Source organism: Lagenorhynchus albirostris, chromosome 11 (assembly GCF_949774975.1).
Source record: "Lagenorhynchus albirostris chromosome 11, mLagAlb1.1, whole genome shotgun sequence".
NCBI classification, from domain to species: domain Eukaryota; kingdom Metazoa; phylum Chordata; class Mammalia; order Artiodactyla; family Delphinidae; genus Lagenorhynchus; species Lagenorhynchus albirostris.
The window spans coordinates 82,643,547-82,667,266 of NC_083105.1; the positions used below are offsets into that span (position 1 = coordinate 82,643,547).

Below are 23,720 nucleotides of genomic sequence, written 5' to 3' on the forward strand. Positions count from 1 at the left end.
CAGGCAACACATGGAAAGGGCCAGGAAGTAAGTTAATCCAGACCTCCAGGCCTTGGCGTTTATGGTTCTCTCTGCCTGGAATGATCTCTTCCAATCTCTCTGCATGACTGTCTCATTCTTATCCACCAGAGTGCCCATGCTGATTGCAGTATCGATAGAAAGTAGCCTACTCTAGGTACCCAATCATGCGCTCTATTTAGTTCCTCCTGGCACTTGCCAAATCTTATTCATTGAAAGCTCTGGTCTTATTCATTACTGCGGTCCCTACTGCCTAGAAGAGTACCTGACACATGGTAGGCAACAGATTCATTCATAATCTGTTGAATGAATGAATAACAAATGTGGGGAAACCCCACAGTATTTACAGTTTTGGCCCGGGAAACATGTCTTTTGAAGTAAGGCATCTGTATTTGCAGCTGTGAGGTGTGAGAGTCATGCAAGCCCAGTGAGTTAACTGTGTAATTACGCATTTATGGGGAATTTTGTTTTTCTGCCACATTGTCCTCCTGAAACGTATATTAGATCTGACAAGTTTAGCATGAACAGGTGGGCACCCCATGTAAACTGTTGGCATTTGCTGGCCAGGAACATGCATGTCTTTTAGCCATTATTTTTGTTTCTCTTTTTGTCTGTAGGTAGTTCATCATGACCCATGCCGTGGAGGTGCAGGACAATGGAATAGCTTGTTCAGGTTTAAACATCTTGCAACCGGGAACTATTTAGCTGCAGAGGTAAGATTAATGGATATAGTGCTGTTAAATCTCTGATTCTCAAATAGTGGAACAGGCAATACAGAAGATGTTGTATTTGAAGAAACAGTTATTATGCACATTTCATGACTGCCTGTCGTGTTCTGGATTGGCATGTCAGTTGTTCTCAAAATGTAAATATTAGTTAAAACCTTAAAATAATCTTTGTCTTGAAAATGAAAACAGCAGCCACCACAACAGAACTGTGTGGTTAGTTTGCTCTAAGGGCATCTAAGGGGGTATCTGATTTGCATCTGTGTGGGATGCGTCCTGAGATTTGCTCTTTAGCTTCACTCTTTCAGAATGTCTGCGTTGGAGCCGTGATCAGCGCATAGTCGATGTGGTGTAGTCTAGATCGTTTCTGGTTGATCTTCTGTGGCTGTTCTTTTACTGGTGGGTGGCTTTCATTGTTCAAACCATTGGAGAGGAAAGGGTTTTTTCCTTGAGATGCTGCACTGTCCTAAAACTGTCAATAAAAATGGTAAAAACTTAGAAGGGTCTTTTCTTTCTCCACTGAATGCATGTTGACAATCAGAATGAAGGGTAGGTAGATACAGTAGTACAGATGTTTTAGCGATGATTTAATTAAAGTTTGGTTATCTGGTTTAAAACTAATTTTGAAAATATTTGATTTATTTTTTGAATTTAGTTTTTCTTAAATCTTTTTTGTAATTGCAGTATAGTTGATTTACAATATTGTGTTAGTATCACGTGTACAGCAAAATGATTCAGTTATACATACATATATATATGTATCTACTTATATTCTTTTTTCAATTCTTTTCCATTGTAGATGATTATAAGATATTGAATATAGTTCCCTGTGCTATACAGTAAATCCTGTTGTTTATCTATTTTATATATGGTAGTGTATAGAAAATATGTTTTCAAATGTATGAAAATGTCCATTCATTCTACTCTCCTCAACTCTGTTTTTCAATTTAGAGTTTCCTCTGGGATTCTAAACCAGAATTTGGTGTTGGAATTTGTAGTATTACTAAAAATTTGTATAAACATGCTGACCCCAGTCTAAGCTGGAACCCAACCCTATTACTATCTCCATCGTGTTAATCTGTGATGATTTTCTTTATAGCACTTCCCACGATCTCACTTATCGTAAATTTTATTTTTTTTGGTAACATCACCACTGTGTTTCCAGCACCTGTGACAGTGCCTGGTGCTTCGAAAGCATTTGGTAAATAATTTTTGAATGAATGAATATGAAGAAGCTATTCAGGCTTCTCTAAGCTTAGAGAAGGGGAAGAAGAAAATTTCGGGATTTGTATCTGAGAGGCATTCGGAGCGATATTTGGGCAAATTAATCTCTCTAAACTCCCATTTCCTCCTCTGGAAAATGGGGATAATTGCAATATTTGTATAATAAGACTATTAAGAGAATGAAACGAGGTGAAGTGCTTGGCATCACGTGTGACCACGGTAAGCATCTAAGAAGGGATGCCGGCATGATTAATTTTATAATATGATAAGTAGAGCTTGTTCTTACTTTTATAAATATCTGACTCAATTTTAATGAGTCTGCTTGACTAAATGAAATAGAGCTTCACAATTTGTGGGCTGTTTGTACCATAAATGTTTTGAAGTAACTGTTTTGGAAAAGTAACCCTTTGAAAAATGAAGCAGTAAGGTAAGAGAATCTTGTCTAAAATAAGAATTAGAAAAGTCTACTAGATGTCCTATAAAAGAATAGAAATTAGGATTAAAATTCTTTTGGTGATAGGGAGGCACTCAAGAGCAACACACCTTTGGTAGAGGGGGCCAGGGAGGTACAAGGAAGGGCAGCTGCTTGGTGGACGAGTAAGGCAGTTGGGGAAGAGTGGGAAGCGTGTTCAGGCAATGAGGAAGAGGAGGTATGTGGCATCTTACATTTCCTAGGGATAATTCATGTATCACACGTAAGATGTGTGTGAGGTTAGAAGTGGTGCTGGAAGGTGGGAAGGGAGTGCTGGGGCCAGAAATGTAGGGCAGCTGTTTTTTTTCTGGCCATGGATATTAAGCCAAGAAGAATGGAATTTTTTTTTTTTTTTTTTTTTTTGCGGTACGCGGGCCTCGCCCTGTTGTGGCCTCTCCCGTTGCGGAGCACAGGCTCTGGACGTGCAGGCCCAGCGGCCATGGCTCACGGGCCCAGCCGCTCCACGGCACATGGGATCTTCCCGGACCGGGGCACGAACCGGCGTCCCCTGCATCGGCAGGCGGACTCTCAACCACTGCGCCACCAGGGAAGCCCCAAGGAGAATGGATTTTATGTGTAACTTAAAGAGCAGTGTTCTAAATAATTTGTGTTCAAAGCAGACCACTCCAGAGTGGCACTGTCCAATGTGGTAGTCACCAGCCAGACATTGGTTATTTAAATTAAACCTAATATTCTTAAAATTAAGTAAAGTTAGAAAGACTGGCAGCCTGAGAAGTCATATAAGCAACTGGAAAATCAAATGGGCTGAGTCACAGATGCCAGGCAAGGGAAGATAAGTGTTTCATCGAGGGGGGATGCTACCTAAAAGGTCAGGAACAAAATGTCTTTACAATATTTGGCAAGAACGGGGTCATCTGTGACTTCACTGAGAGCATTTTTAATGGAAACCGGAATGCAGGGGGTGGGGAAAGGGATGAGGAAGTCAGGAAGCAGAAAGAAGGGCCGACTGAGTTTTCGTATAATGACTGTGAAGGGGGAGAAATATTAGTAAAAGGAGAGTAAGAGTCCAATTACACAGACTTTTAGGAAGTAGTTTTAGAAAAAGTAAGGTGGATGAGTTGTTTTTATATTAAAGGGAAGGACCTATCACAGGGCAGGATTTGGTGGTGTCTTCCACTCTCAGCACACCGATTTATAATTTAAAATATTAATTTAATGTGCTTGAGGCACCCCTGGTAAATTGGATGATGTAATTCTTGAATTGCCTTTGAGTTTATGGTGTTTATATTGGCCAGTGTGGCAAAGAGGGCCTAGAGTAGTGGGAAGAAAAGTCCCAGGTAGACCGCTCACAGTCTCTCTGCCTTTAAGCAAATAGTTAACCTCTCTGAATTTCAGTTCCCTTGTGTGTAAAAAAGGTGATAATATATATTACATGGGACTTTTTTGGAATTAAAGAATATCTTGTGAATTTTCAGCACCTTGTACGTAAAAGGTATTCAGTAAGCGTTAAGTCCCTTCACTTCCACTGGGAGGAAGGAGACAGAAATTATGTAGTAGTGTTTATTATTATTATTTTAAAATTTATTTTTATTATTTTTATTTTCCAGAACTGACATTTCTTTGTCAATCAGATAACTTAATGGGGAAAAAAGTTGAGAGGCTCACCACTGGCTACCTTGTGCCTAGAACAGTGTCTGATGTTTAATTTACATTCAGTAAATATTAGATAGTCTAATGAATGAATCATAAAGACAATGAGGTACACATCCAATCATTTCACTTTACAGAAAAGGAAACGCAGACTCAGAGAGGTGATTTATTTTGTCTGAAGTTAAAAAACAAGATTAATGATAGTATCCAGGCTGAATGCTACACTTACTTCATCTGTACCAGTGGTTCTCAGCTGAGGGTGATCTTGTCCCCAGGGGATATTAGGCAATGTCTGGAGACATTTTTATTGTCACTGTTGGGGAGAGGTGGCTACTGGCATCTAGTGGGTAGAGGCTAGGGATGCAGCCAAACACCCTATAATGTGCAGGACACACCCCACAACAAAGAATTATCTGGCCCCAAATGCCAATAGTGCCAATGTTGAGAAACCCTGATCTCCGTTATACTGAAATTACACGACCTTTTATTGACAGTCTACTAGGTGGAAGCACTACTTTGTTATTGTGGAAAAAACAAAGATGACTAACATTTTGTCCTTGTGCTTTAAGAATTTGCAATCTAGAGGAGAATTAGATTAACTCATCACTAGGACGTCTCTTTTGCAATTGTTTCCAGCATACATAAACATCTGAGATAACTGGTTTTGTGTAATGTTTACATTATTAACATCTATAGAAGACCATGATAAATCTCACAGTAAGTTTAAAGGGCTGCAACCTTAAGTGTAAGCATATGTGAGAAAAAACACCTAAAATTTTTACTTATACTTCCTTAACATGATATTCTATTTAACCAGTACTTACTGGGTGGCTAAGTTATTCAGAAAAATGTAATAAGCTTATTGTTTGTTTAGAAATGAAGGGAAACTAACTAAATAAAATTAGACCATTCGTATGATGAAGATTCTGTAGTCTAACTATAGAGACAAAGCACATAAATTGCAAGCTATTCAAGAATAGCACCATATTTTGTGTGTGTATATGTGTGTGAATTGTGGAAAACATCTAGGAATTAGGACAGTGAAATAACACTGTTTAGATTTTATTCTCTAAGTTACTAAAGTGAACCGACATTTAGAAATGGACCCTTATTCAATTTGAATATCTCCAACAGTATTGTCTTAGGGAATTCAAGGTTTATTTTTGAGTAATATGCAGTGCTAGAAACTCATGGACAAAACGTGGAACAAAGTATTTAATTATGAATTAGGTAAACAGGGCATTTGTGGCTGCATCAGATATTGCATTACAGTACTGTATTATTAGGCTGTCTTCCTATAATGTCAGTTTCTGTGGGCCATACAAGAAATTAGGTGACATGAGGGGAAAGTAAACAGTCATGTATTTTTGCTTTTAATATACAGGACAGTTTTGCTTTTAATGTCAGCACACTCTGTGCCATTTTGCTATAGATCTTTTTCTTGTATCACCATATTGGTTCAGGAGAGTTCACAAGCATGTCTGTGGGGCAGAAAGTAAATTGATCATATTTTGAATAGGATAATATGGGAGCCTTAGTGAATAGTTCTTCTACAGCCATGGAGAGAATGATAAATCAAATATCATAATTTCTGATCTGCTGCATTTTCTTTCTTTGGATATTATTAAAGCAATAACTTTTGATGATCCTTTCCAAAACAAGATGGAGGGACTAGTGCAAAATAATTTTGTTAAAGATTTTATAATTGCCCTTTTAAAGACTGCTAGCTTATTTGTTTGTAGATAGTCCGGACTTCCACCAGATGGCAGTAAACACTTATTTCCTAACTATACAGTAGTCTTTGGCTTTAATTAATTAGGTAAAAACTTTGTACTCAAGAACCTGTACCTTAGCATAGAATCTTATGCATATTAGGGCTGTAGTTTTAAATATCCCAATGTTTAGTTCTCTATCAAATGTACCAGCCATAGTATATGAAAAATGACTCTCTCACTCTCTTTCTCTCTCTCTCTCTCTCTCTATACACACACACACATGTATCACACATATATATACATACATGTACAATATTTATATATAATAGAGGAATATGCATACCAGACCCTATACACATGTATAAATATATATCAAAATAGAAATGATGCCTGGCACATATAAGCATCCAGTAAGGGTTATTTTTCCCTTCTTTTCGTTTCTAGACCTAACAGCACAATAGGTTGGCTCTGAAATGCCTGGTCATTCGAAAGAGGAACATATAATTATTTACAAACCCGCATGTGATGGTTTTATAACTTCAATGGTATATATAATGAAAATTGATCAAAAGACATTTCATTATAAAAAAGTAACTTTTTTTTTTTTACAAAAATGAACAAAAATTATGGACTTACAGCTTGTGGTCTGCTTCTTGCTATTGTTAGAGGGACAGTTGCAGCTGTCTTTAATTTGATAGGTGGTACAGCCATGACTTTCTCTCTCTAGGTGTTCATGATATCACTCTCTCTCTCTCTGCCGCTTTTCTATTCTGACTTAGTCACTCTCTACCTGACTTCATTCTGGTCCTCTTTGGCCTCTTAAATGAGGACTCCCTTCAGAGCGTAGTGGTGGCTGTTAGCTCTTTCTCTTCTCTGTCACTCCCGTGGATGCAGTGGGTCGTGACTTCGATCTCGGGTATCCCACTGCCATTGAAACTCAATAATCATATCTAAGATGAAACTGTTTTCCCACAGAGAGTGAATTTTCTTAGCTCTGGGTTAAAAACTTGGGAGTCACGGTAAACGTGTTTTTCTCTCTCAGTTTATGCATTCAGGTTCTCCTGACTCTGCAAAATCTTTTGCATCTGCTTTTTCCTTTCCATTTCAGCATTGATATCGTTGGGGCTCTGCCACCTCTTACGTGAACCCCACACTTGGTTACTTTGCTTCTTTCATCATCTGTCTCTGTCTCCTACTAATTATGGCCAAGTGAGGATTTTTAATGCACTGTTTCTGCAGACATTTTCCCAGTGATATTCAAAATCTTCCTGAAGATGCAAACCCTTTAGCCTGTGGCAAAAAGCCCTGTTGGCCCGGGCTCTTCCTACCTTGGATCACACCAGTACTCGTTATGGTGGTGGTAGGGAAGTTATATGCTGTCAGAACTAAAAGATGTAGCTTTGGAGCCCTCAGACCTGTGCTTCTGAATAACCCTGCCGCTCGCCAGCAGTGTGACTTTGCATGGGGTACTTCACTTGATGCCTCCTCTGGAAAATGGGACTAAGGGTCCCTTCTAATAGGGTAATTGTATGGGGAAATGAATGAACTTTAAAAGCATATAAAAAGTATTCCGTAAATGACATTTATGGGTCTTCTCTCATCAAGGCTCATTTTCTCACCTATTTGGCATTGGCGCCGCCTGCACTGCCTGTCCTCTTTACCCCCTCTTCCTTCTTCTTCTTTTTTTTTTTTTGCAGTTTTAGTTTTTATTTTCTTTTTTAACTTTTATTTTATATTGGAGTGCAGCTGATTTACAATGTTGTGTTAGTTTCAGGTGTACAGCAAAGTGCTTTAGTTATACATATACATATACCTATTCTTTTTCAGATTGTTTTCCCATATAGGTTATTACAGAGTATTGAGCAGAGTTCCCTGTGCTATCCAGTAGGTCCTTGTTGAGAATCAATTTTATATAGATAATCTTTCCTTCTCTCCCAGTTATATTGAATAATTCTACCTATCCTTCAAGGCTTTGCTCATATGCTCCCTTCTCCATGAATAATTCTTCAATAAATTTGCCCACCACAGATCCCTCCTTCTGCTGACCTATATTATTTATAAATTATGCATTCCTGTCTTATATCTCTTGTCACATTCTATTTTGTATTACCGCTAACTGTATTTATGTCTTCTCTTCCCTCCTAGATTGTAAGGTCTTGTGGTCAGGGGCCATATTCTCTTTGTCTTTGCTAAAATACCGTATGCCACCATGCTTTGTCCATTATAGATGTTCTATTAATATTTATTGAGTAAATGATTGAGTAGCATATTAGATCTCTCTCTCTCCAATGCCAGATTTATAACTTATTTTTTAACATAAGGAAATGTTTCCTTTAAAGCCCTAAAAGATTCAGGAACCTCCACATCACTATGTCTTTTTTCTCCCATCTTTAGAAATGTATTTTTTGGATTCATCCTTAGTCTAATTACTTAATTACTGTGGTTATTATGGTTAGAGTAGGAAATCAGCAGTATAATTGAAACATATATTAAAGTGTATATTTACTTGGCCTTTGGTTAATTGTGGTGAATTTACGTAGCCATAGATTTGTTTGGGTGCTTCCTCTTCCTCTTTCTCCTTCCTTGTCTTCCTGTTCTTCTCCTCCTTCTCATTATTATTATTATCACTTTAATGAATTTACTGAAGCAATAATCTTATTTATTTTTTAATGTTTTTTTAAAAAATTTATCTATTTGGCTGTGTCAGGTCTTAGTTGCGGCACGCGGGATCTTTCATTTTGGTGCCCAGGCTTCTCTCTAGTTGTGGCCCGCGGGCTTAGTTGCCCTGCAGCACTTGGGATCTTAGTTCCCCGACCAGGGATCGAACCCACGTCCCCGGCATTGGAAAGCGGATTCTTAACCACTGGACCACGAGGGAAGTCCCTGAAATAATAATTTTATATAAAAAAGGCCACATTGCAGCCTGTGAGACACAAGATGAGGCGAAATCTAACTGATCGGCACCGTCTTTAGTATTGTTGCCAAAGACATGAATATATAAAATTTAATGACATGTAATTAGTATGATTAGGATTTAGTCATAGGCTTTTCTCTTTTACAGATGAGGACCCTGAGTTCCATGGAGGTTAGGCGACCTTTCCTAAGGCCCATGGCATTTCCTTCCAGACCAGAGTCTGGAATCTGGTTCCACACACATCCCTCAGGAACTGAACTGGGTGATCCTAAGAGGGTGAAATGTGTGAAGACAACTTTAGAAAGTAACATTGTCTTTAAGGTAGAATATGACCTATGTCTTAAGGGGCATACATGACTCCTGTTTGACTTAGGTATGTTAATTCCTGTTTCTGTACACATTTTAGTTACGGATATGTCATGGCTTCCAGCATGAAGTTAATATACTTTACAGTCTTTAACCAACTAGTCTAAATGCTTACTGAATGAAAGCTTTGACCATAGGTATATCCTGGTTAAACATGTTACATATCTTTTGAATATAATTTAGCTATAATTTTAGTATGTATCTTTTAATTTAAAAAGAAAAGTCTGAATTCTTCGAACCGAAAACAAAAGAACATAACACAGTGATCCTTTTTTTTTTTTTAAGTCATTTTATTTTATTTTTATTTGGCTACACCACATGGCATGTGGGAATCCTAGTTCCCCGACAAGGAATCGAACCTGGGCCCTGGCAGTGAAAGCGCCAATTCCTAACCAGTGGACCGCCAGGGAATTCCCTGAAACAGTGATCCTTGACTAAAAGAGCTAAATAAACCCCTTCTGTGCACTATGCTGACCTTTCATTACTACTGAGTAAAAGTGTGTCTTTTTGAGTTTGATTAATCAGTAGACAGGAGGCCAGTTAAGTCACTGTCTTTTTACTTTCTACCTTTCACTGTTGGATTCCAAAAGCAGGAATAATACTGTTTTGGGACTGATTCGTTTATTCATAATTCAAGGGAATTTAAGGAGCCTGAGGTATGCATCTCCATAGAAAAATAAAACTCAGCCTCAGATCTCCCCAATTGCTGGCCTAGCACCAACAAGCAACTTGTAACTGGATTCCTGTTTTATCATCCCTCCCCCACCCCCATTGTCTGTCTGCTCTGAAAATTGAAAGACTGCTGTCCAGTGGCTCTTGGACTTGGTTCTGCCTTCCAGCCACTCCTCTCCCACTCACTTTCTGATCTGTTTAACTATTTGTTTAACCACAGTTTAGTTTTGTCTGTTCTTAGATTTCCTATAAATGGAGTCATACCATGTCTGGCTTCTTTCACTTTAAAATCGAGATGTAATTGACATATAACATTGTATTAGTTTCAGGTGTACAACATAATGACTTGAGATATATATATGACATATATCTATATTGACATGATTACCACAGTAAATCTTGATAACATCCATCACCACACATAGTTATAAATTTTTTTTCTTGTGATGAGAACTTTTAAGATCTACTCTCTTAGCAACTTTCAGATATGCAATTCAGTATTATTAAATGTAGTCACCGTGCGCCATCACATTACCAGGACTTATTTTCTTATAACTGGAAGTTTGTGCCTTTTGACCCCCTTCCCCGATCTCTTCCACTCCCACCCCTGCCTCTGGTAACCACAAATCTGATCTCTGTTTCTATAAGTTCGTTTTCTGTTTGTTTGTTTGTTTTAGATTCCACATATAACTGAGATCATACAGTATTTGCCTATCTCTGACTGACTTATTTCACTTAACATGATGCCCTCAAGGTCGATCCATGTTGTTGCAAATGGCAGGATTTCCTCCTTTTTATGGCTGACTAATATTCCATGGTATATATTTCTGAGATCTACCCTTGTTGTGTACATCGGCAGCCCATCATTTTATTGCTGAGTAGTACTCCATTGTTTGAATACGCCATATTTTGTTCATCCGTTCTCCTGTTACATGATATGCATTTTTGTCTAAGCCTAATTTCTGGCCCTATTTTATGTCCCTACCATTGTTCCCCCCACCTTTCCCATCATCCTCAAATGAATGTGCCTGTTGGAGTTGATTTTCCTGGAATAGGGTTACCTCTGCATACAGAGTTCTTTCTTTAGCTGAGGAGAGCTTTATTTTCCATAATCTTTGATTATTGCTTGTATTCCACTGATTTTCTGTTCCTTCTCATATCCTGGTTGCTCATTAGTTGATTCCTCATTCTCTGGTCCTCCGTGACTATTTCCTTTTTCCTAATTTTCATTTCTTTACACCTTTCCTCTATGGTGAAAGATAGCTGCTCCATGTTCATCCTTTGCATCACTCATTTCCAGTAATGTCAGCTATGCTTGTTCCTGCTGCTGACATGGACTTTAATTTTGTATTTATGTTCTCATTGTTATTGAGATCCTCCTTAATTTAACTTCTTTTTATATTGTGATTATTTCTTATATTATTATTTATCTGATTATTTTTATATTATATTTTTCTGTTCATCTTCTGCTGCCTTCATATGGAGGCAATGTTTACTTGCACTTTCTTGAATATGCCAAACCATTTCCTGAAAATTTATTTTGTATCATACCCTAGATAATATTCAGAAAGACTCTGAGAAAGAATTCCCCCCCATTTTAACATACTTTTTAACCAGTCCCGTGTTGTTTTTTCCTGCTTTCCTCCCTTATTGTCCTCAGACGAGTGAGCTCCATGCAGAAGCAGAACGGTTGAGTGGACGGTCTTTTTGTTCCATTTCTTTTTTTCTCAGTCCTCTTGCTAAATCTTCAGCTGCAGGGCAGCCTGCAGGGTCCTGGTGTACTCCCCAGTTCCAGCAGGTGTCAAGTCTGCGTCCCTGGACTCTCTTGAGGTTGCTTCTCTCCCCGGCCCTCTGCTATTTTTCCTTTATCGCACAGTGTCATTCCAGCCCACAGCAGCTACAGTTCTTTCTCTTCTTGTCCTTTCTTCAGACAGCGCTTCTTAGAAAGCCCTCTGCCATCATCTGCTCCCTCCGCTTTCTGCCCATTTGCTTTCTGAGCTTTGCTGTATCTCTTTGGCCATGAGAAGACAGACAGAGGTAGTGGACAGTGGGTGGGAGGATGGGGGAAACAATTTTCTGCTCCATCTCACAGCAGCTTCTCAGTGATGGAGAAGCACTTCTGTATAGGTCTTTGGTTGGTGAATACTCGGGGTCTCTGGGTTGGGGGCACATAGTGGAACCGCACCAGGTATCTTCTGAACTGTGTTCACCTGGCCACTAGCTTGAAGTCAGGTTGAGGTTTGCCATGAGATGACAAGTGAGGAGTTGTTGCCTCTCCCCCAGCACTGTCGGCTTTATAATTACTGTCAATTCATTGATGATTGGGGGTTCAGATGGATTTCAACCTTAGTCTTCAATGAGATGGAGAGTGTTTTGCTTTGTTTTTGATCATTTTCAGTACCGTCATTAATATTTAGTGATAAGTTGGGAGGGGCGTTCCTCAGAGCTACTAGCCAAGTGTAATTCTGAGAAAGACTCCCAGCCTTACATCTTAAATGGTGACTTTAATTGCCTGGGGTTGCGTATTGTATACACCAACCGATTCACATTCATAGGATTACATTCAACTGGACAACTTGTTATTTTGAGAAAACACCTTCTAAACCATATGCTTTACAAATGATCAGCGAGGACATCTTTTTGAAACTGTGTAGTCAGGTGGGAGTCAGGAGTTACGGATGCTAAGCAGCTGGAAATATGTGGGCCAACAGGCAGCATGTGCAGAGCTCATGCTTTCTCATTGGAATGACCCCTGAACTCCACAGTCCAACCCAGAGACATGTGTTCTTTTTTTTTTTTTAACATCTTTATTGGAGTATAATTGCTTTATATTGGTGTGTTAGTTTCTGCTGTACAACAAAGTGAATCAGCTATACGTATACATATATCCCCTTATCCCCTCCCTCTTGTGTCTCCCTCTCACCCTCCCTATCCCACCCCTCTAGGTGGTCACAAAGCACCGAGCTGATCTCCCTGTGCTGTGTGGCTGCTTCCCACTATCTATTTTACATTTGGTAGTGTAGGTATGTCAATGCTACTCTCTCACTTCGTCCCAGCTTACCCTTCCCCCTCCCCGTGTCCTCAAGTCCATTCTCTGTGTCTGCGTCTTTATTCCTGTCCTGCCCCTAGGTTCTTCAGAACCTTTTTTTTTTTTTAGATTCCATATATGTATGTTAGCATATGATATTTGTTTTTCTTTCTGACTTACTTCACTCTGTATGACAGACTCTAGGTCCATCCACCTCACTACAAATAACTCAGTTTCGTTTCTTTTTATGTCTGAGTAATATTCCATTGTATATATGTGCCACATCTTCTTTATCCATTCATCTGTCGATGGACACTTAGGTTGATTCCATGTCCTGGCTATTGTAAATAGAGCTGCAATGAACATTGTGGTAAATGACTCTTTTCGAATTATGGTTTTCTCAGGGTATATGCCCAGTAGGGGGATTGCAGGGTCGTATGGTAGTTCTATTTTTAGTTTTTTAAGGAACCTCCGTACTGTTCTCTGTCTCTCCATCTGTTTGAGACATGTGTTCTTGTTTGTTAGTTTAAATAGTCCTCATGCATTAGCTGACATAGCGGATATATAGATCCTCTTTTGCTTGACTTTCTTTTCTTGTGTGTATAGCACGTGGAGCATGATCTTGAATCATTGTTAAAACTTTCCTTTGGTCTACTTTTAGAAATCGGTGTCTGCATTATTGGTCAATAGCAGATTCTGTGGTGGGCAAAATGAACTCTCTTGAATGCTTCTTAAGAGGTGGTGAGACTGTCAGCTCTCACTTGTTCAAAAATGTCAACAGTTTGATACAAACAAAGGCCATAAATTTGGCATTTTAACTCTTGTCTCCTGCAACTAGGGTTTGAAGGTATTTCCTAACCGTTTCTTTCTTAGCCTCTTTTTATGTTAAACGTAGTTAAGTGTACAATAGTGTACTGGAATTAAAGATCACTGGTCTTGTTAATGTGCTTTTAATAGCAATTCAAAACTAGCTTTGTTTTTTGTTTTTAGCTTAACCCTGATTATCGAGATGCCCAAAATGAAGGAAAAAATGTGGTGAGTAGAATTGCTTTTTTCCCCATCAAATACAAGCATATTATTTATATTTTATATGAACAAATTGAAAAGTTAGTAGAAAATTTGAAGACTAGGGCTCTGAGAGAGATTCTCCAAGTAGAGGCTGTGGATTGAAGATAAAAAGTAAATGATGATTGGCTTAGATTATAAGAAGATGACCAGAAGTGGGTGTTTAGGGAGATTTCCAGCAACTTGGAGGCCACTTATGATAGATCGCTGAAGGCAACTGGATTTGGGAGGTATGGTGGGTCTAGGTTTAGTTTTCAGAAGTTCATAGAAATTAGGATGGAGGAATGGCATTGTGGCATAATATTAAAATAGGACAACAGAACAATCCTTTTCAATTCAAAATAATTTGGTTTCTATTTATGGGGAGAAATTGTTCAGTAACTAGATAATTCTAATTTCTAATAATCTACAGTGTGCTACTCAAAAAAAATTGCAATCTTATTTTAAAGCCAGTTTTCATTATAAATACTTATTATTATTTATCCTGCTCATCTCATCATAATTTGGAAAGAATATGACTTAACAATGACAACATGATTTAATTCAATTAAAAAATTCATAGAGGAAGGGAGTTACCAGTGGGGATGGGGGTGGGTTATGGGTGAAACTGTATGGTGACGGATGGCAACTAGACTTGTGGTGGTGACCACTTTGTAGTATATAAGATGTCGAATTGTTAATGCTGTACACCTGAAACTTATTAAAAAATTCAGAAATTCAGGATATTTTGATGTGATCCAAATAAAGCCTGGATGATGCACTGGATTTTTTTTTTTTGGTGTTTCCTATTATCAATCATTTTTATTATTGTTGTTATATCAATATTTTTGATTACTCCTGCAGCTACTGTCCACTGCTCCATGGTGTCTACTGCATTTTCTGTGTGTGACTCTCAGCAGGGCTGGATTTCTTTAAAAGCAATTTAGCCAGATATTTTGATATAAAATAGACACAGTCTGTAATACAGTTTTGTTAGGAATTTTGCCATTCCTTTTGGAATGGCTAGGTATTATTACTGCATCACCCCAAATTCTGCTCTTTGATAGAAACTGTTGGAATGTTTCATTAAAATGACTACTGTTTTACATTGGCGCACAGATTTACGTTTTAGGAGGATATGGGGCAGATGGATCAAATAAGAATTTCTGGACCTGAGTCAACCCTGTTTGACTCCTCTCTCCGTATGATTATCATGTTTACAATAGAAATAAGCGAAGTATCAGGTCACTGACCCAGTGAAAACTTTAATTTGTGTCAAAATGTCTTTAAATATAGAAGTAGGTTTGTTAGATCCATTGGATCTTTTATTTATGATTCAATTTTATGTGTCTGTGTGGGCTTTTCTCCCCCTGGTTTTCAAATAGCTGCAGCAGGACTGTTGGGTCCTTACCTTCCTATGATTTAGGAAAATGCTATCAGTAGCCATGTTTAAAAAGCAAAGTGTGAATCATAGTTTCTTTGGTTCTTCCTATAAGCTTGTCGATGGTCTCAATGGTTTCCGGCCAGAGACCACCAGGAAAATACCCACACAAGTGGCGTTTATAACTCACTGCACGCACACTGTGGGGAACCGTGCTGCTTCTGAGTAAGAAGGTGTTAGAAAAAACGTCTTATAGGAATTGGGCTTGTGCGATTGACTTTGGGAAAGATTTAAAGAAGTGGGGCTTTGCTGTGGACGGGAATGCTGTTAGGAAGAGGAGGTATCAATACATTTTATCTGTGGGTAGGGCAGGCTAGGTCTGTAATTGCTAAAGAAGCAGCAGTCGCTCATATTCGCTAGAGGACAGGAGCAGGATTGTCATTTTTTGTGGCTTGAACAACGTTCATAGTCTGTCGGTGTTCAGATATGGTCAGGGAGTGGTGTTGTTTTGTCTTGATCCATTCCAGTCATGAAGTGACCTTGTCTGGTGTTGCTGTTTTGTGAAATTGTCCATATTCACCAGGAGAACACCATGGCCCAGCTTGAGTGTCAGGCCAGCTCCTAGCAACAGCAAGGCCTGGCTCATCCACCAGGCCAGCTGTCGGATGTCGGGGACTGCTTTTCTCTTTGTCAAGGTTCATTTCTGTGATATTCTATGTGACTTCTTGAGCGTGCTGTCGAGACAGCGGAGCTCTACTGTAGCACCACCATGAACTTGTGTAGCCTTGGACAAGTCAGATAGCTTTCCTGAGACTCATTTTCTTCACCTGTCTGATAGGATGAGGATGTTTGCCCTACATCTCTCACCTGCATGCCATGGGGATAAAATGCCAGCAGACAAATGGGAAACTCTCTGAATAAAAGATGTTAGTAGGCTAAAAATGTAAGTTGTTGCTATTCAAAGGTCATCATATCAAAGCTTCAAATTGTGCAATTGCATTAAATCTCTGGCTCATCTCCTTTTGGCTACATACCCTTTGGAGATGCTACCGATCATTCTGGGCAGAGCTGAGCGGGAGAATAGAGTGAATGAAGGGTTATGGAGCAGCGCAGAGCATATAAATAAGTAATAAATCCATGGTGAAGTTTACTCTTTGTGTTAATCAAGCTTTTGATTAGACTTGCTAAATATTTTTCCTTTGTATTCTGAAGTACAGTTTCTTTATCCTCCTCTAAAGGTGAGAAAGAGGACTCTTCTGTTTAAGCAGTGTTACTAGCAATACTTTAATTGCATACAACATAGGTGGGTTTGCTTTTGCTGTAGAATTTTATGACTGGATCTCATCTGTCATCTCAGAGACACATCCAACTGGAGACATCTGATTTCCTTCTCTCTAAAACCCCTAGCTTGAAAGTAAATAAAACTGAGAATATGGAACAGTAAAGCTAACAATATGGCTTCTCATTTTAGACACCATTTACCATCTAGCAATGATGATGTTTCTGTCTAAAAAAGAAAACAGAGGAGCGTTCAGAGTGTAGCCTGTGAAAAATGAAATCAGTTTCCCAAAACAATGCTATCTCACCTCAGATCTGGGTTCCAGTAACACTGAGTTCCCTGTGACCATGCTAATTATTTTCTTTCCTCATTTTCCCTATGTTGTCTATTTAATATCCAGTTAATATTTTTCCTGTAATTTAGAAACCTTTATCAAATGTTGCCTTCCATTTTTGAAGTTTCAGAGGTTAATGGATAATACTGCTGAAATGAGGCGGAGTGTGTCAGAGCTCCCATTAAGACCCAAATAGCTGTATTTATTCTACAAAGAAGTCTATTATTTCCAATCTTACAAATGTACAGCATCCACAGGGACCCTGTAAATATTGGAACTGTATCAAGCCCAGCTGGGAACCTGAAAGTCGTTAGTTTTTTCTCCGTGCAAACTGGCATCTTTTCAAATGGCTCTTTGAAGGAGACTTTTCTGGAATAACACCACCCATTTTAACATTACCTTATTTATGTGGAATGTGATCTGATTCTTCCAGGGAATGTCTTTTGTCTGTGCTGGGGATCCTCGGCCTCAGCAATACTGATATGTTGATATTCGGGCCAGATCATTCTTGGTTGTGGTCGGGCTGTTCTCCGCATCATAGGATGTTTAGCAGCAGCTCTGGACTCTACTCACTAGAGACCAGGAGTGGTCTCCCTGTTCTCCATCCCCCATCCCCTGCCCAAGTTGTGGCAACTAAAAGTGTTTCTGGAAATTGCCAGACGTCTCTGGGGAGCCAAACTCTCTCCCTTTGAGAACCATCCGTCTTTGTGCAAAAACATACATTAAACAGAAATGTTCTAGGAAGCATGAAACTTTGCTGAAATAGACTTGAAAATTCTATTCTGTAGAATTTTTCTTTTGGGGGAGGGTACCAGATCCTGAAAGAAGACCCGCAAGTTTCTTTGTGTTTTACCATGTATTCGTCAGCGGTAAGATGATAAGGAAAAGAAAGAAAAAAGGGTCATATTGGGAATTAGTTTGAGAGCACCCGATTGTCAAGGAACCGTGGCAAGAGAAGAAGGGTTTGCAGCTTTAAATGGCAGGGTTGTGTCTGTTCCATAAAGTCTGCAGTGAGAGCCCCAGAGGGTCTGGACCAAAACACAGATGCCTACACAAAGTTATGCTGCCGTGGCCACAGGTCTGAATCGGCCCTGAAAACGCAGACATTGTTTCTTACCGAATGTCTCTGGCTCTTCACAGCAGAACTGCTACGTGATGTCTCTGCTGAAAATGCGATGACTCACAAATGAGGCAACAGAGAAGGTGTAACAGGAGGCTCCCTGCTGTGCGCCGCGGGCAGGGCCCCCAGGAGCTAGAGAAGCTGGCGAGCCATTAGCATCCTCTGGCTTCTCATACAGGATTTTCAATTTGTATAATCTGCGAGGCTGTGTGCCTTTCCTTCCAAGTGAAAATGCTAGTTTTCTAAAAGCCCAGCAGACTAGGTTAACATTCTGCAGCCCTTCATTCCCTAAATTGAGAGTGTTTTGGAGACTGAGATGCTGTTAAATTTCACACCTGTTTAAGCTCTGTTGTACCTTAATGTCTTTTCATGATGCAAAGAGGGAGGGCAGTGTGCTTCTGTAATTCTCTGCAGAGAACTAGTGTTTTGGGGTCTTTTTTCTTACTTAAAAAGAGATGTGGGTTCGTAAACAAAAGCCACAAGCACACAATTTTGAACAGAACTGCCTTCATATTGTAGAAATATAATATTAATTTTCTTGATATTAAAGCTTGATCCATTTATTTAAAAACTGTATGCTTATAACTCATTATTCATATTTTATTATTTAAAAAATTCCAAGGAGCTGGCTTGAAGTTTACTGTCAAACTGCTATGACAGCTTGTTAAGCAAATTAACAGAGTACAAGAGATTAATAGCAGAATGCTTAAGACTATAGCACTGTTTTAAAAAACTTCTAAATGTGTTAGAAGCTCTTATTCACACATAAACAATTGTTATGCTATTTATAAATGGAACTTATCTATTCATTAAAGCTTTTTTCCTCAAAGACCTAAGCAAATTATTTGGGGGTACATTCCACTTATCCTAGGTAATTAAAATTAAACCACAGGTCTTAAATAGTATGAGTAACTTAGAGTGACCTCTTTTAGCTAGCCCTAATAAGTGAGGTTTCTCTATGGAAAAGGTTTTTATTTTTCACTGTAAGAGTGTCAAAATAGAGAGGTCTTTTGACTATTCTTATCAGGATCCCACGGGGAGATATTACCAAGGGGGATGGGGTAGGAGGGCAATCTCCTGGAACCTGAATCTGCTCGCCTTTTATAAGTCTAGAAAGTTCATTTTATTAGCCTTTCAAAAGGGGGAAAAGGACAGTGCATACAGGAGGATTGATTCCACTAATGAATTCACAAATGACTGATGTATAAACCACAGTGCCAACTGTCAGTTGCTAAGTAGATCTAAATCCTTGGGTCAGTTAGTGCATTTTCCCTGAAGGAAAATCTATATCAAAACCTAAATTATGATTAGAAGATTGGCGTGGAGAGCTCAGGAAATTAGATGACACACATGCCTTTCAGGGATATGGAATTCCTCCAGGAAAACTGGAATACTAATTTGTTTCATCTACCCTAGCCTGCGGTGAGAGAAACTGTCAAATTCTTGTTCATTGACTCTCCGTTTGTTTAGGTTACATGCTTATCTTCTGTTAATAAAGCCTTTCTTCAAATATGGTTCAACGTAATTGATTAGATTCTATTTTCCTTAGCGAAAATCATATTTTAATTGTGCCTTTCTAATACTCCATTTAAACCACTTGTGCTCAAATCCCTGTGCCTACATATTCACAAAAATCCTTTGAGTTTTTTTCTACAACTGACTGATCTCGTCCATTGTTTCTGCATTCTTACAGTCTGAGGCAATCTTCCCTCACATGTATTAATAACACTCATTATGTTGGTGGTTCTTTCTTTTGGCTGCCGTAGCATTGCCAAATCCAGAAAAGAGCTCTTTCATAATATTTCTTTGTGACTGTAACTCTCCTCGTCTATTTCCCCCCAAGTTTTCATGTTAAGATGTAATAAACAGCAAACTTCCTTTTCTTTCTTTTAGAATTAGCACTTCCTCTTCTTAAATCTCTCCCTTCCTCTTTCTCTGCCTTCTTCCTCATCATAGTGATTATTATCTTCAATTTCAGACGTCACCACCATTTTTACCATAGGGAAGGAGTTCATAGCTGCACGTGGTATTCTACTGGGCCCTATGTAAGAAGATTGTGTAGATCTTCTTAAGACCTTCTTGACTCAGTTGTTTGCGGTCAGGCAGAAGTGTGATTCCTGTGTCACCATTACATTTCAGAGCCTTCATGGAAAACTGCTCCTTTGCTATCCATATCTTAGTATAACACCTGGATTTTCATGTTGAGCTGCATGGCAGTGATCAACGCAACAGCACACTTTTTTTTCATTGTTTTAGTTAGTTTGTTCATTCGTTTGTTCCTTCCCTCCCTTCCCCTCTATCTCCCCGTCTCTCCCATCTTTCCTCCCTCCCCCCTCTCTTTTCTTTTCTTTCCTCCCTTCCTTCAGTAGCTTTATTGAGATATAGTTTACATACCATAAGAATTCTCATGTTTAGAATTACAGATCAGTGGTTTTTAGTATGTTCACAGAGTTGTAAAACCATAACCACTATCTAATTTTAGAACATTTTTACCACCCCCGAAAGAAAGCCTGTATCCACTAGCAGCCCCTGGCAACCTGGGTCTACTGTGTCTATGAATTTGCCTTTTCTGGACATTTCATAGGTGGAATCATGCAATATATGGCCTTTCTTTCATGGCTTCTTTCACTTAGCATAATGTTTTTAAGGTGCATGCAGGTTGTACCATGTATCTGTACTTCATTCCTTTCATGGCCAAATAATATTCCATTTGGTGCATGTACTACATTTTGTTTATCCATCATTCGGATGATGGTTATTTCTGCTTTCTGGCTTTTATAAGTAAAGCTGCTATGAACATTGAGTGCAAGTTTCTGTGGGGTCATATACTTTCATTTCTCTCGGGTAGATACCTAGAATTAGAATTGCTGGTTATATGTTTAACATTTTGAGGAACTGCCCAACTCTTCCTAAGTGGCTATACCATTTTGTGTTCCTCTAGCAATATATGAGTGTTACAATTTCTCCACATCTTAACGCTTGTTATTGTCTGTGTCTTTGACTATAACCATCCTAGTACATTTTCCTAATTAGTAATGATATTGAGCACCTTTGCATGTGCTTCTTGGCCATTTGTATGTCTTCTATGGAGAAATGTCATCACATCCTTTCCTCAATTTTTATTTATTTATTTATTTTTGGCTGTGTTGGGTCTTTGTTGCTGTGCGTGGGCTTTCTCTAGTTGCGGCGAGTGGGGGCTACTCTTAGTTGTGGTGCACAGGCTTCTCATCGCGGTGGGTTCTCTTGTTGCGGAGCACGGGCTGTAGGTGCACGGGCTTCAGTAGTTGTGGCACGCAGTCTCTGTAGTTGTGGCACGCAGGCTGTGTAGTTGTGGTTCTTGGGCTCTAGAGCACAGGCTCAGTAGTGGTGGCGCATAGGATTAGTTGCTCTGTGGCATGTGGGATCTTCCCGGACCAGGGATCGAACCCGTGTCCCCTTCATTGGCAGGCAGATTCTTAACCACTGCACCACCAGCAAAGTCCCTTCTCAATTTTTAATTGGGTTATTTGTCTTTACAGCTAGCTATTCAGTTGTAAGTGTTCTTTATATATTCTGGATACAGGTCCCTTATCAGATATATAATTTACAAATATTTTCTCTCAGACTATTTTTTTTAATAGACACTTTTTAAAGAGAGTTTTAGCTGCATAGCAAAATCCAGTGGAAGGTACAGAGGGTTCCCACATACCCCTGCCAGCACACAAGTACAGCCTACTATCAACATTCCTCACCAGAGGGGTACAGTTGTTACACTGGTAAACCTGCCTTGACACATCATTATCACCCAAAGTTCATAGTTTACATTAGGGTTCTCTCTCAGTGTTGTACGTTCTATCAGTTTGACAAAAGTATAATGATATGTCTCCACCATTATAGGATCATACAGAATAGTCACACTGCCTTTAAACTCCTCTGTGTTTTTCCTATTCATCCCTCCCTCCCCCAGTCCTTGGCAGCATATTCACAGTATATTTTTATTGTGTCCATAATTTTGCTTTTCCCAAATATCATATTTGGAATCACACAGTGTGTAGCTTTTTCACATTGGCTTCTTTCAAGATGCGTTTAAGGTTTCTCTGTGTCTTCTCGTAACTTGATGGCTCATTTATTTTTAGTGCTGAATAGCATTCTATTGTTTGGATGTCCCACAGTTTATTTACCTACTCACCTACTGAAAGATTGCTTGGTTGCTTCTAAGTTTTGGTAGTTATGAATAAAGCTGCGGTGCTAGTTTTTGTGTGGACATAGCTTTTCAGTTCATTTGGGTAAGTAACAAGGAGAACGACTGCTGAATCATATGGTATGGAATGTGTTTTGTGTAAAACCACTGAACTGTCTTCCACAGTGGCTGTACCATTTTGCATTCCCGCCAGCAATGAACGAGAGTTCATGTTGCTCCACATCCTCGTCAGCATTTGGTGTTGTCAGTGTTTTGGATTTTGGCCATTCTAATAGGTGTATATGGTATCTCATTTTTTGGAGTGATATCTCATTAGAGAATTTGCTATTCCCTAATGACATTTGATGTTGAGCATCTTTTCATGTATATATTTACCACCTGTATGTCAACTTTGGTGAGGTGTCTGTTCAGGTCTTTTGCCCATTTAAAAATTGGATTATTTGTTTTATTATTATTGAATTTTAAGAGTTCTTTGTATATTTTGGACACCAGTTCTTTATCAAATATGTCTTTTGGAACCGTTTTCTCCAAGTCTGTGGTTCATCTTCTCATTCTTTTGAGAGTGTCTTTCACAGAGCAGAAGAAACCCATTTTCATGAAAACCAGTTTATCAATGATTTCTTTCATGGAAATTGCCTTTGGTGTCATATTTTTCTTGTACACTGCTATTTTTCTTCTAGTGTTCACGCTCATTTCCCTTTCTTTCTCCCTCCCTCATTCCTACTTTCTCGTTCCAGCTATTTCTCTTTCTTTAGACTCTTTCTCCCAACCCACTGTGAGAGTTGAAATATAGGAAATAAACAAAACTGTAGAAAGGCTGTCTAAACTTCAGTAGGGAATAATTAAAGACTAATGTTTTCAAGACCCAAAGGAGTAAATTACAAGTTATAGTATTTCACTAGACTAGCTGCTGCCAGAGATTTATTTGGAAGAAGTCTTTTTAGCTCACAGATGATCTATAAAGATCCCTCCCAAGCTTGATATTCCATGAGCCTAAGCTGTTATGTTACCCAGGCAGCCTTCTTTCCTGACTTATTTGTCTGGCCAGACTACTCTTATTGGGTTATTCAAAGACACTTAGGTTTTCCTCTCTCAGGATGTGATGGTGTTTTTGTCCTTCAAAGACTGTTGTCTTTAGTTCACAGACTTCCATGCCCTCAACGCAGATCACTGTGAATCACTGTGAAATGGGTCTCCTGACCCATGAGAATTTTTTCAGAAGACCTAAAGAAGGTTCTTTTTTTAAAAAAATAAATTTATTTATTTTATTTATTTATTTTTGGCTGCATTGGGTCTTCGTTGCTGCGCATGGGCTTTCTCCAGTTGTGGCGAGCGGGGGCTACTCTTCGTTGTGGTGGGCGGGCTTCTCACTGCGGTGGCTTCTCAGGTTGTGGAGCACGGGCTCTGGGCGTGCGGGCTTCGGCAGTTGTGGCACGCGGGCTCAGTAGTTGTGGCTCGCGGGCTCTAGAGCACAGGCTCAGTAGTTGTGGCGCACAGGCTTAGTTGCTCCGCGGCATGTGGGATCTTCCTGGACCAGGGCTCAAACCCGTGTCCCCTGCATTGGCAGGCGGATTCTTAACCACTGCGCCACCAGGGAAGGAGGTTCTTAACCATGAGTTCATGCCTACCCTTTGAGG

The 23,720-nt window shown here is 39.2% G+C and overlaps 1 protein-coding gene across 1 annotated transcript in view; it reads left to right on the forward strand.

Annotated features, from left to right (window-relative positions):
• Positions 1–23,720, forward strand: part of ITPR2 (inositol 1,4,5-trisphosphate receptor type 2) — a 527,197-nt gene that overhangs the window by 117,111 nt on the left and 386,366 nt on the right. Inside the window, exons 9-10 of the mRNA XM_060166697.1 lie at positions 636–731; positions 13,736–13,780. Of these exons, the coding sequence (XP_060022680.1) occupies positions 636–731; positions 13,736–13,780 (141 nt within the window). The remainder of the gene's footprint in view (positions 1–635; positions 732–13,735; positions 13,781–23,720) is intronic.